The sequence below is a fragment of the Suricata suricatta genome, chromosome 16, assembly GCF_006229205.1.
Source record: "Suricata suricatta isolate VVHF042 chromosome 16, meerkat_22Aug2017_6uvM2_HiC, whole genome shotgun sequence".
Taxonomy (NCBI): domain Eukaryota; kingdom Metazoa; phylum Chordata; class Mammalia; order Carnivora; family Herpestidae; genus Suricata; species Suricata suricatta.
In genome coordinates, this window is record NC_043715.1 from 53728728 (window position 1) to 53741801 (window position 13074).

Sequence of the window (13074 nt, forward strand, 5' to 3'; positions counted from 1 at the left end):
CGTCACCTGATGAGTGGATCAGGAAGATGTGGTATATATTCACGATGGAGTACTACATGGCAATGAGAGGGAATGACATATGGCCATTTGTAGGAAAGTGGATGGACCTTGAGGGTGTCATGCTGAGCGAAGTAAGCCAGGCAGAGAAGGACAGAAACCATATGTTTGCACTCATAGGTCTAGCAGGAAAACATGAGAGACCTAATGGAGCACCAGGGGGCGTGGAGGAGGAGAGAGAGTTGGGGAGAGAGAGGGATACAAAACTTGAGAGACTACTGAATGCTGAAAATGAACTGAGAGTTGAAGGGGAAGGGGGAGGGAGGGAAAAGGGGTGGTGGTGATGGTGGAGGGCACTTGTGGGGAAGAGCACTGGGTGTTGTATGGAAAACAACTTGACAATAAAATATTGAAAAAAAAAAAAGATGTTATGTATACAATACAATATTATCCGGCCATAAAAAATAAAAGAATCTTGTTATTTGTGACAACAGAGATGGACCTTGAGGACACTGTGCTAAATAGAAAGAGTTAAAGACCAATATGGTGTGACTTCTTCTAGTGTGGCATCTTAAAAAAACAAAGCAACCCCTCTTAGATACAGAGAACATATCTGCGGATCCAAGAGGCAGGAAGTTGAGGAAACAGTGGCAGGAATGGGTGAAGGGATCAAAGGTTAAAAAAACAAAAAAAGAAGGATTCCTGGCTGGCTCAGTCAGTAGCACATGCAACCCTTGATCTTGGGGTTATGAGTTCAAACCCCAGGCTAGTGCAGAGATTACTTATAAACAAAACAAAAATTGCTGTTGCCTCTTGAGTTCTTAAAATAATACCCCCCCACAAAAATATATATACATCAATATAGTATTTTCTACATACCATGAATACAATAAACATCTATGGAATGGTACAGGTTTTTCCAATAGAAAAGCTAACTAGAGATATCAATAAACTGTGCTATATTTAAACTACATCTAATTTTGGAATTTCACTTTTTGGAATTATCCACATCATGACTTCCTCCTAATTAATGCACAAGCACTGGACCTCAAGAAGCCAGGATGGCCCAGGAAAGAAAGACAGATTTTACCTATACATTATTAGACAGATATTACATTTTGTCTGTCTCCTGAGAAGTTCTCCCAAGGATACAAAATGGAAATGGAAAGGAATCAGTCCTGGGGTCTGCACTACAGAGGCCTCAGCTCTGACCTGTACAGAATGAGAACTAAGAGGTATCGGGGGAAAGACTCCTTAGACAGAGCCACCCCGTCCCTCTCAAACCTCAGAACCAGTATGGTCAGAGGGGCCAGGTAAATGTGTTGTAGGTCCTAGAAGCTGGAGTTTAACCTTGTACATATTTGATTTACTCATCTGAATAACAGAATGAGAAGTGGGGGATGGCGGGTGGGGGAGGATTTCCTTTGAAAGTGCCTAAGAAATAAACTGGTATTTTCCCACAGATCGTTCCCCAACAATATTTACTGGAGCCGCTTACTCTCTGCCCATCTGAGTTCTGACTTGTGCTCTCATCCCAATACATTCCCTCCTGTCTGGATGTTTCCCTGTCTTCACTCTACTTTCCACAGTCAAGGGTTCTTTCCCTTCTTCCAAAACAGAGATGATATTCAGCTCAAGAAAAGATTTCCGTTTAAAAGACAAACAGAACATGATCTGCTTTGCTCTTCCAGAACATATTCCCAGCTCTTTGTTCAGCAAAGAGAAAAGGACATTCATTATATGTGGGTGTAGAAACATGTTTAAAAATTTAATCAACTAACTGCCTCAATATTTAAGGATTATTGTAGGAATGCAGAGATCCGGTTCTTTGCCAAGAATGACTAAACTGAAAGCACAAGGGTAAGACCACAGAATCAGATATTTATGAAAAGTCACAAGGTTCCATTTCCCCCCCAACTTTAAATAACTTGTCTCTTAGCCTTATCTCTAAATATGTCAATGAGAGTTGACTTTAGTAAGAACTTAAGGGTTTTTAAATCCTATTTCCCTAACTTCCAGATTTGATTTAAATTCTAGTTGGTTAACATACGGTATAATATTGGTTTCAGTAGTAGAATTTGGTCACTTACAGATAACACCCAGTGCTCATCATCACCTCCCACCTAAGCAAGCAGGAATGCAGAACTTCGGAGGAAAGGGAAGTTAGAGTCCATTTCCACATGAGGAAGCCTTTCCATTCTCAATCGAAATGGCTGCAATCACTCCATTAAGAACAGGGACTTGACACTCTTATGATCAAAACAGGGGCTCTCAACAGAAAACACAATGACAGAAAAATTACCGACTTCTGGAGGGACGGTTTCCTCACCCAGGGAGACGAGGTTCCTGCAGGTCTCCAGCATCACGTCCCTGTACAAGGCCCTCTGAGCAGGGCCCAGGCACTCCCACTCCTCCTGAGAGAACTCTACAGCCACATCCCTGAAGGTCAACTGTCCCTGAAATGAAAACACATTTCACCAAGTGGACAGGGAAAGTGTTCTTATTTAACACAAAATTAAAGAAGCAGAGATGTGTAAAGACTGACTTGGCTGAACTGAGTGCTCTGTGAACGTGCAAGATAATTCTGAAGAGCTACACTTAACATAAAATTAGCCATTTTAAAGTACCATTTGGTGGCATTTAGTGCATTCACAATGTTGCAGAAACATCACTTCTCTAGATTGAAAACATTTTTATCACCCCCCAAAGGAAATCCTTTACCCATTAAAAGGTGCTTCCTATTCCCCAGTCCCCTGGCAACCATTAATGCTTTGTCTCTATGGATTTACCGATACTGGGTCTTTTCACGTGAATGAAATGGGATCAAAAATGTGATCTTTTGCATCTGCCTTCTTTCACTTAAAAAAATGTTGGAGTTCATCCATGATATAGTATGTATGGGTGGTACATTTCCTTTTTTCTGACTGCAGAGTATTCCACAGCAGGGCTACACTATATTTACTCAACTACTGATGGGCATTTCGTTACCACCTTTGGCTAATATTAGTCAGTTGCCATGAACTTTCAAGTACAAGTAAGTGTTTGGATATTTGTTTTCAATTCTTTTGGTTAAATAAATACCTAGAAGCAGAATTACTGGGTCAAGTGGTTTAATTTTTCTAAGAAATCTGTCACACTCTTGTCCACAGCGACTACCTTTTAACAAAATGTGTCATGATTCTAATTTCTCTACCCCTTTGCCAACACTTTTTGTTTGTTTGTTTCACAACAATCATCCTAGTGGGTGTGAAGTGATATCTCATTGTGACTTTGATTTGCATTTTACTAATGACTACTTGCATTGAACATCTCTTCATGTGCTTATTTCCTTTATCTTCCATGGAGAAATGTCTATTAAAATCCTTTGACCATTTTTTAAGTTGGGTTCTTTGTATTTTGGTTATTGACTTGCATGTTCTTCATATCTTATATATGTTAATGTATAATGTAATGTATAAGTTCTTCTTATATTCTAGGTTCTAGACCCTTAGCAGATATGTGATTAGCAAATTATTTCCTTCCATTTAGTAAATTGTTTCACTTATGTGATAATGTCCTTCAGTGCACAGACATGATTGTGACAGTGACCAATTGATCTACTTTGTCTTTTTTGCTTTTGGAATCATGTGTAAGAATCCACAGCCATCCCTAAGGCTGTAAAGAGTTACCTCTATGTTTTCACTACAACTTTTATAGTTTGAGCTCTTACATTTAGTCATTGACTTCTTTATTTGTTACATGGTAGTTTCAATTTCATTCTCACTCAGATATCTAGTTGTGCCAGTACAATTTATGAGACTATTCTTTTTCCACTGTCTGTTTTTGGCACACTTGTATAAAAGATATATGGGTTTATTTGTGGATGCTCAGTTCTGTCATTTTGATCTGTATTTCTAGACTCTGATGCAATTATAGTTCTGATTACTCAATGTTATTGTAGAAGGTTTGATGTTGGGAGTTGTAGGTCCACCAATTTTGTTCTTTCTCACATTTACTTTGGTTATTTGAAGACCTTACAATTCAATATGAGTTTTAGAATTAGGATTCCATTTGGGCAAAAAATGCTATTGGGATTTTGCTGAGGACAGCATTACTCTTTGTATCGCTCTGGGGAGGACTCCCATTTTACGGTCTTCCAATCCTCAAACACAGGATATCTTGACATTTATTTATTTAGGTTTACTTTAATTTTCCTCAGCAACTTTGTGGTTTTCACTGTGTATAAATCTTCCATTTCCTTGGTTAACCTTATTCCCATTTGTTTTTTTGCTGTTGTAAATGGAATTGTTGTCATTTGTTGATTGCTACTGTATAGAAGAAATACAACTCCATTTTCAGTGTCGATATTGTATTCTGTAACTTCAATGAACTCATTCTATAACTTGAGGATTCTTTATTTCAAAACATAAGATCATATATACTATGAATAGAGAGAGTTTGATTCTTTTCCAACTTTGACGTACCATATTTATTTTTCCTCTGTATTTTCTCTGGTTAGAACTTCCAGTACAGTGTTGATATGTGGTGCAAAATGGGGCACGCTTGTTTTGTTCTTGGTATTAAGGGAACGTTTTCGGTTGTCCACCATTGAGTATGAGGTTAGCCATCAAACTTTAATACCCTTTTTCAGACTGAGAAAGTTCCCTTCTGTTCCTGAGGTTTTGCTGAATGCAGTGTTCTGTATATGTCTCCTGAGTCTAGCTGATTTACAGTGTTGCTCACTCCTTTATTATTGATGTCTGGTTTTTCTATGCATTATTTTAAAAAGGGAGCGTTGAGGTCTCCAACTAGTAAAGAAGAACTATCTCCTCAATGGTTGTTTCCAAAATTTGGGGGCTTTGTTTCTATGTATATATTGTTTACACTTGTTTTATCTTCCTAATGGATTGACTTTTTCCAGTATACGTCCTTCAACATCTTTGATAACAATTTTACAACTTAAAGTCTATTTGGTCTGACATCTGAATAGCTACCCAGCTAGATGTCATTACTATGTGCATGGAATATCTTTTTCTATCCTTCCACTGTTGGCCCATTTGTGTATCTAAAGTGAGCCTTCAGTGGCTCCGCCAGTTAAGCGTCTAAGTCTAGATTTCAGCTCAAGTCATGATCTCACAGTTCATGAGTTCAAGTCCTGCATTTGGCTCTGTGCTTACAGTGTGAAGCCTGCCTGAGATTCTCTCTCCTTGTCTCTGCACTCCCCCACTCAACCTCACTCTTAAAATAAAAATAAAGGCCTAAAAAAAAAACAAAATGAGCTTTTTAGAGACAGAGAGAGGAATCATTTTTAAAACTTATTTAGTCTTTTATTAAAGAGTTTAATCTATGCATATTTCAAGTTACTACTGGTGAGAATTACTTCTGACACCTGCTGTTTGTATGTCTAATATTTTGTTTCATAATTTCTCCCTCCTGTGGGTGTCTATGTGTGCATAACATTTTGATTGCCTTTATATTTGTTTTTCTGTGTATTTTCAAGTTATTTTCTGCGTGGTTGCCCTGCAGATTACGGTTCACAGTTGAGACTAACTTAGCTTTACTAGCATACAACAACAGCTGCCTGGTAATGAATTCCTCGTAGTTGTTTTTCAATCTTTCAAACTTTAAATACAGCATGAGAATGCGTCCTGACCTCCACAGTTTCTGATGAGAAATAGGCCGTTAAACTGATTCAGAATCCCTGTACATGACAAGTGGTTTCTCTCTTGCTGCTTTCCAAATTCTCTTTTTTGTCTTACCAAAGTTGACGGATTATGTGCTTGCCGGGGATCTCTGTGCATCTGTCATTGTTAAAGTTCGTTGGATTTTCTGGTGTGTAGGTTGTTTTTTATAAATTTGGGAGGTTTTCAGCTCTTATTTCTTCAAATATTCTTTCTGCCCTTTCTTCTTTGTCTTTTGCTTCTGGGACTCCTACTACATGTATATCAGTATTCTTGATAGTGTCCCAAAGGGTTCTTAGTCTCTGGTCATGTTTCTTCCTTTTTTCCCTTTTACTCAGCTTTTTTTCCCCCCCTTTCTGCTGCTCTCATTTAATTATTTCAGTTAATCAATGTTTAGGTTCACTGATTCTTTATTCTTATTGTCCATCTGCTGATGAACCCTCCAGTAAATTTTCAATTTTGATGCTTATACTCTTTTAACTCCAGAATTTCTATTCCTTCCCTTTACTATAATTTCTGTCTCTTTACTGATATTTTCTATTTGTTGAAATTATTCTACTTCTTAGATTTTACTACTTTTAGGTTTTACTTTAGCTGTTCAAGAAAGAGGATTTAAAATCTTTATTTACTAAGTAGAATGTCTGTGCCTCCACATCATTAATCTGATAATTGTGCTAAAGGATATCATAAGATATCTTTAGATATCTGTAGTGAAGTTGGCCTACTCAGAAGCAGCCACCATGGCATTCTTTGTAACAGTAAGAAATTATGAAGGACTCATGTATCTTCACTTAGAGACTGTCCCAATGAGGATCCAATAAAGCAGTTATCTCTATGTTTACTAACATGGAACAACGTCAAAACATATGGTATGTAAATATTTCAATTTTGCAGAATAAAATAGGATAAAACATTTATGGAAGAATATTTTCTAAAATCACATGACAATATATAAATGCATTTTGATTTGCACTAAGGAGAACATCGCTTCCTGATGAAGACAATCAGTGATGGTGGAAAATATGACAGGTAAGGGGGTATTTTACTTCTTAGTTTCTAAACTGCATCAATGTGTGGAACTGAACCACAAAAATATGTACTGGGGGGTTTAATACAAAAATATAATAACAACAACATTTAACAGTAATTTATAAAATGAAAATTGACCACAGACTAGCCTCTCTGATGACAGAAAGTTCTGTTCCTATGTCTGGATAAGTTATGGACATTTTTATCTAAAAGATGTACGGTGTAAGAGTTCCTAAAAGAACACCATGGTCTTCTGAGATGGCTGTGCTATAAATAATTCAACAAACACTTAGTTATAGAAGTTACAGAAGTCAGTTGATTCTACACTTTAAAACTAATTATGTTAATTTAAAAAATTCTCTCTATTCCTTATTCCTACTTTGAACTTCCCATTCTATTCCAAAATATTAATGTTTTGTAGTTAAAAGCACAGTGATTCCTTTGTTTAATGTCAAACAGCATTGTAAATCAGACAAAGCAAATCTACCCCATTAATCTTATTTCCCAGAATTTCTCAGGTACTTGTGCATATTAACACATTACTTACAGAATTGTAATCTCTTTATTTTAGTTTATATGAGCTGAAAGGGCATCCAGAAGAATCCTTACTGCCCAACCTCATGGACACCTCAGAGCCTATGCCCCATCTCCAGTCCTTGCCTGGAGAAGAAAATCCTTCACAGCACGACCACCTAAAAGGAGCCTCTTCCCACGTTCCATATCACTGGGTCACAGTGAGATGGAATCTGCATGGAGATGAGAGGAGATTGGGAGAAGGCCCTGGGTTTGAGTAAACAATTTAGGCAGGATACTACGGAGAGAGAGAAGATAACAAGTCCAAAGTGTGACACTTTAGGAAAAAGAATAATCAATGAAAAATATAATTTTTACCTGGAAAAGAGCCATTCCTCCTTTTCCCCCCTCTTCTTCTGGTCTTCTTTCTCAGGCAAGCTTATACTGTGTGACAAACAGTATGTTGTTTAATGTTTAGAATCAACATAACCCCTTGCTCTACCACAAAATACATATGGGGAGAACTTCACTATGGAAGAAAGAGAGTTCTTTGCTGCCCATTACAACAGGAGGGATGCAAGGACAATAAAGTCCTATCTGCAGTCCAACAAGTGCACTTTTCACCCATTCCTTCAGAAAGCCCATCCCTCCTGCTGAAACTTAGACACTCTACACTCTACATTATCCTGGCATTGGACCAAAGGGAAATGCTTCATTCCAGTTCTTGGCCCCTCCCTAGGCAGCCAGTATCCAAAGAATGGTTGATGCTGGACACAGAGTCCTGTCCATGCCATCAATTTGGAACAACTCTTAAGGGCCACCCCAGCTCCAGAGTGCCCTGGTAGCCATACTGAGAGTTTAGATCTTTGTCTTGATGGGGATGGTTAGCCATAAGAAGGTTTAATGTTAAAAGATGATACAATCAAAATTTTAAGATTTAGCTATGATACACAGAAAAAGAGTGAGACTGACAGAGGCATATCCCTGCCTCTGAGACTCTGTTCCTGCCTCTTTCTCAGTGGTTTTCATCATTTTTGGAACTAGATCACATTGTAAACCCCAATTATAACTGCATACCCTCTCCCAGAAAACTGCCAAAGACAAACACACACCCAATTTTGAAAATCACTTCAGGGATCTTAGCCCAGGTTTAGAATTCTTGGGTCTATGGTTTCATGTTACAGATGGATGCACTGGGGCTCTGAGGTGAGTAATTTTACCACGTTGCCCTTAAGAAGTCTAAGTAGAGTGAGCAGAACTGGGTGTGAGTAAATTGTGAAATGGTTGCCTAGATAGACTTAGGTAGAAAGGGCTGTCCTAACAGATTACCATTCATATTTCCAAACAAGAGAAGCTTCTCTTTCATGGGTGTAATCAAACCCAAACATTTAATTCCTCTTTACCAGAACTATATGAAATTACAAATGGTTACTAGCCCAGGAAAACATGAAAAAGGGTCACCTGTGGGGATGAACTCTGAGTAATCTCTGCATCATCAATGGATGGGCTCTGCTGGAACAAAGTTCCACATCAATCCAGCCCATCCTTCAACATCTGTACAGGAAAGACAAAGGGGACTTGAGGGAAACATCTACTTAGTTGGAGATTTTGGCTCAGCACTTGGTAATTTGAAACATAACTTAAGGGAAGAGAACTGTTGAATATTAAATTAACTGATAAACTAGGTTTTGAGTGTTGAAAGATTATCAACATCTTTAATGCATGTGTAATGAAATACAATAAAGTTATTTACCAGACATCAAAGAATAGGTCCAACATATGATAGAGTAGAAAGCATATAAAACTCATAATCTGAACAATAAAATTAAGAGGGAAAATAATTTGAAAATTAAAAAGATATCCAATGGATTCTGAGATTAAAGATAAAACAAGTGTGGGGATACATCAAATTTGGAAAAGAATGCCATGAGCCAGAAAAAGAAGGGAGAAAGAGAAACAGTACTGCTAATAATGGCCACTGTAAAAAGCACCATGTGGTTACAGAAAGTCTTTCCCCATTAACTGACTGAGCTAAGCCTCTGACCGCTAGATGAGTAGGGGTTGCAAATGGAATTATCTTCTAATGCAACTTAGAAAGTGTAGATGCCTCAAACACCAGATTTCAAAACTCTTAATCTCTTCTGCATAACTGAAACAATTCACCAAATTTTACATTAACAGATCATAGAGCCACAAATCAGTACTTCATAACTTAATATCCCACATCTAATTAATTCAGTACTCACTTGGGTTTGGGTTTTGTGCTTTATCTGAGACCACTACGTATTTTGTTCTCTGTGTAAGTCTCTCTGTGTCCCTGTTTCTCTTCTGCCCTTTTGTCCGTTACTGAGTCCCTCCCTCGCTATTCCTCTTCCAGTAGTTTGACCCCACTCTGCTGCAGCCTCTGTTTCAATCGCCTCCGTTCTTTCTCCCCACAGTTTCTGATGACCCTCTAACTCCGCAGATGTCTGCCTCTTTCCCCGCCATCTCTGTCCCTACTCTGCCCTCTCTGCGGCGGGGCGAAGGGTCTGCATCCACCTTCCAAGTTACAACTGTTCCCGACGCGGTTGGGGGCTGGGCGCAGGGGGGTAGACTCAGTTGTCAGAGAAAGATGCTAAGCAGAAAAACGACCCGCAAGACGACTGGGGTCTGCAAGGACCAGAGGCAGAAGAGCTAGGTCCTAACCTGCCTGGGGCAGTTTTACCCGGAAACGACGCAGACGCCCGGGATTCTCACCAAGCGACAGGACTCGGAAGGTCTTATGGCTACGCCGAGAGAGGCGAAAGGGACGAACTCTCAACGACAGGGATGAGAGAGTTTTACCTTACCAGGAGACCCCCGAAATCTGATGTGAAGGCGGGGACTAGGAACGCCTTCAAGGCAAGAGCCCCAAAACTGGAGACTCACTATAGCCGGCTCATTGCTCTGCGGGATTCACTTCCGCATCTGCAGGAAAGCGCGCATGCGCGTGCGTCGAGACGCAAGAGCGGGGCGATCTCGGGGCGGGGCCGAGGCGACCGACGAAGAGGCGCCTGAGAGCAAGGGGGCGGGGCTACGGCGTAGCCGCGGGCGGGGCCGTGCGGGGCGCGCTGGGTCTTATCCGGAGCAACTTCCTAGGCCCGGCTTTCGGTCCATTTGTCTTTCCTGCCGGGCGGTTTCGGGTTCTGTTTTTGGATTCCCCCCAGTCCCGCTGGTGTCGTTTGGAGCCAGGCTGGGTACAGTGTCAGGGAAGGGTGGGCCGCTTCTTTTGGGAGCGGCGGTATTTGACAAGTTGAGCCCTGTGCCCGGGGAAACATTTGTAGCGAGCGGTGGAGACGCGCTCCAGAGACGGAGGCGGAGCAGCGCGGGATCTGGGGCTGGGGGTCCTCGTGGGGCGACTGAGACCCGGACAGTGACAGCTGCTTGTTGAATGATGCGAAAGCCGGGGTGGTCAGTGTCGGTGATGGACGCCGGAATGGAAATGCAAAGCTCTTCTGTGGGGAACGTGCAGTTTGGTTCGAACTCCCCATCGAAGCTTTTAACTGAATTATCATTTGTGCTCCCGGTTCTCTGGACTGCACTCCCAGGAGTTCCCCGCCTGGCTCTGAGCTATGGGGTCGGATGGCTGGCTCTTTTCTTTACCGAGACAAACAATTCTGCCTCTGTGGGTGTTCATTAATTTTTCTCTCCTTAAATTTAGTATTCGAATCTACACCTCTTGAGATGAATTATAAATCCATACTTTGAGAAGTACCAGGTGATACCCGCATATTGATTAATTTCTCAATTGTTAAATATCCTTGCAATTTCAATTTTTTAAAATCTTTGTTCTCTTATTTCGGAGGACTATTTTATGGTTGAAAATTAGATTTTTAAGAAACGTTTATTGAGAGAGAGAAGCTAGTCTTACAGGAATTTAACCATCTTTTAATTATTTTTTTCCCTATAGACTTCTGTTTTGTTTGACCTTTATCTTGCAGAGGGATGTAAAGAAAAGACCATTTATGGTCATTTTGATAAGCATTCCCATTTTCCAAATACTAAGTGTTGATGATGTTATGCCTACTTTAGTTTTTGCCAGTAATTAACTTTTCTTGTGCACTTTGGCATACTTCTCAATTTTTGACTTCACTGATCTACCAGTCTGTTCATAAATAAACATCTCAGAAGGATAACAATACTCAATTTGGGTTTTCATTTTTAGAGTTTTTGTGGCTATTCTTATTTATTCATTATTCAGTTATATTTTTGCAGTAACATTGCTAATTCGAAAAACTAACTCATGGTATCACTATCATGATCCAATTAAATTTATAAATTAGCTTAAGGAAAATTGACCTTTTATAATGTTTAGTTTTTCTACTCCAGAACTTGATGTAAATTTCATTCATTTATTTCTACTGCCATATATTTCAGTAATGTCTTATTTTTTCCTACATAGTGGCTTTACACATTTTTCTTAGGTTCGTTCCTGGTTAGTTTATTTCATTTTATTTTCTTAAAGATATTTATTTATTTCATAAGCCCTTTTCGTTTTCATTTTGTATATCATTATTATACCCTATTAGCTTACTGAATTATTTTTTACAGTGATTTGACTTGTGTGTCTATGGCTAATTCTGCACTCATACTGATGTCCCTGGCTCTGTCTCATACTTCAGGTTCATGTTAGCTTTTCCCCTTACCTTTTCCGTACCTATCTGTGTTTAAGTACTACGGCCTCATATGCCTTTGAAGAGTTTTGCATCTGTTCCTCCACGCTCCCATGCTCTCTGCATACCACCTGTAACCCCCTCCCTCTGGCCTCATCTGGACCCTGCTCTATCACACGCCTGCGACCTTCCAACCCTGCCCCGTTCACTTGCCGCTGCAATGGCGATGCCCACAGCACTGTAAGATACTGCATGTAGTAAATACCATCTTTGGGGCTGTTGCAAGGAAGGAAGAAGTGAAAAAGGTGGAAAGTGCCTTCATTGTCAGGCATCCAAGGTCAAGAAATTCCCGTATTCTTCCAACACCTGAGCACATTGTCAAGATATACATGTGCATGCAGACTATTTGAATGTAATTACATACAGAAGACTGGGAATGTGGAGTACGGGCGAGTGTGTGTACATGTGAGTGTGTGCTTGTATTTGATGGGTGTGTGCGTGAATGTGGGTTTGCTAGGGAGTGTGAGTGTGTAAATATATATGGCTGTGCATTTGAGTGTATGTTGTGCATAGGCACATGTGTTTGCATCTATTTGTAATGTTTCTATATTCGTATTTGTGAGCTAAGGGTTGTCCACCGTTATGGTTCTAGTGTCTGACATGGATATGGGGAGTATTTGATTGTGTACTTATCATGGGTAGGGAAAACAAAGGATTAATTAGAACTCATGTTTCTTAATAATAAAAGTAATCAGTGCTGATGACTGAAAACTCAGCAAAAATACAGGTGTGGAAACATGTGGTAACCACCCAATGTTATTTAAATGAATGTTGGGGAACATGGGTGGCTTGGTTGGTTCAGCATCTGACTCTGGATTTCAGCTCAGGTCATGATCTCCCAGTTCATCTCATGATGAAGCCCAGAGCCTGCTTGTGATTCTCTCTCTCCCCCTCTCTCAACCCCTCCCCCACTTGTTTGCTCATTCTCTCTCTCTCTCTCTCTCTCTCTCTCTCTCTCTCTCTCAAATTAAATTTAAAAATTTTAAATTAATTTAATTTAAATGAGTATTGGCTTATCTGAGAGTTAAAGGAATTATTGAATCTGCCCATTTCACCTTCCAATCCTGGTGCTTTTATTTGTGTGGGTCTCAGAAACTTCTCCCGTGTTATAGATATTGTTCTCTTTAGACTTCCTGTTAACACTAGGGAGATCAATATTGGTAAAGCATATCTTCCTAACAAAT

General features: G+C 39.7%; 2 protein-coding genes and 1 long non-coding RNA gene across 3 annotated transcripts in view; 2 read left to right on the forward strand and 1 right to left on the reverse strand.

The window, feature by feature from the left end:
* Positions 1–10133, reverse strand: part of LOC115281211 (zinc finger protein 677-like) — a 55186-nt gene extending 45053 nt beyond the window's left edge. The window contains 4 exon segments of the mRNA XM_029926546.1: positions 2300–2453; positions 7578–7643; positions 8661–8753; positions 10028–10133. Of these exon segments, the coding sequence (XP_029782406.1) occupies positions 2300–2453; positions 7578–7592 (169 nt within the window). The 5' untranslated portion in view covers positions 7593–7643; positions 8661–8753; positions 10028–10133.
* LOC115279869 (zinc finger protein 665-like) overlaps positions 1–13074 on the forward strand; it is a 109039-nt gene that overhangs the window by 70932 nt on the left and 25033 nt on the right.
* LOC115281221 lies at positions 6427–7727 on the forward strand. Its single transcript, XR_003904170.1, has 3 exons — positions 6427–6526; positions 6635–6686; positions 7258–7727. It is a non-coding gene; the product is annotated as an uncharacterized LOC115281221 (long non-coding RNA).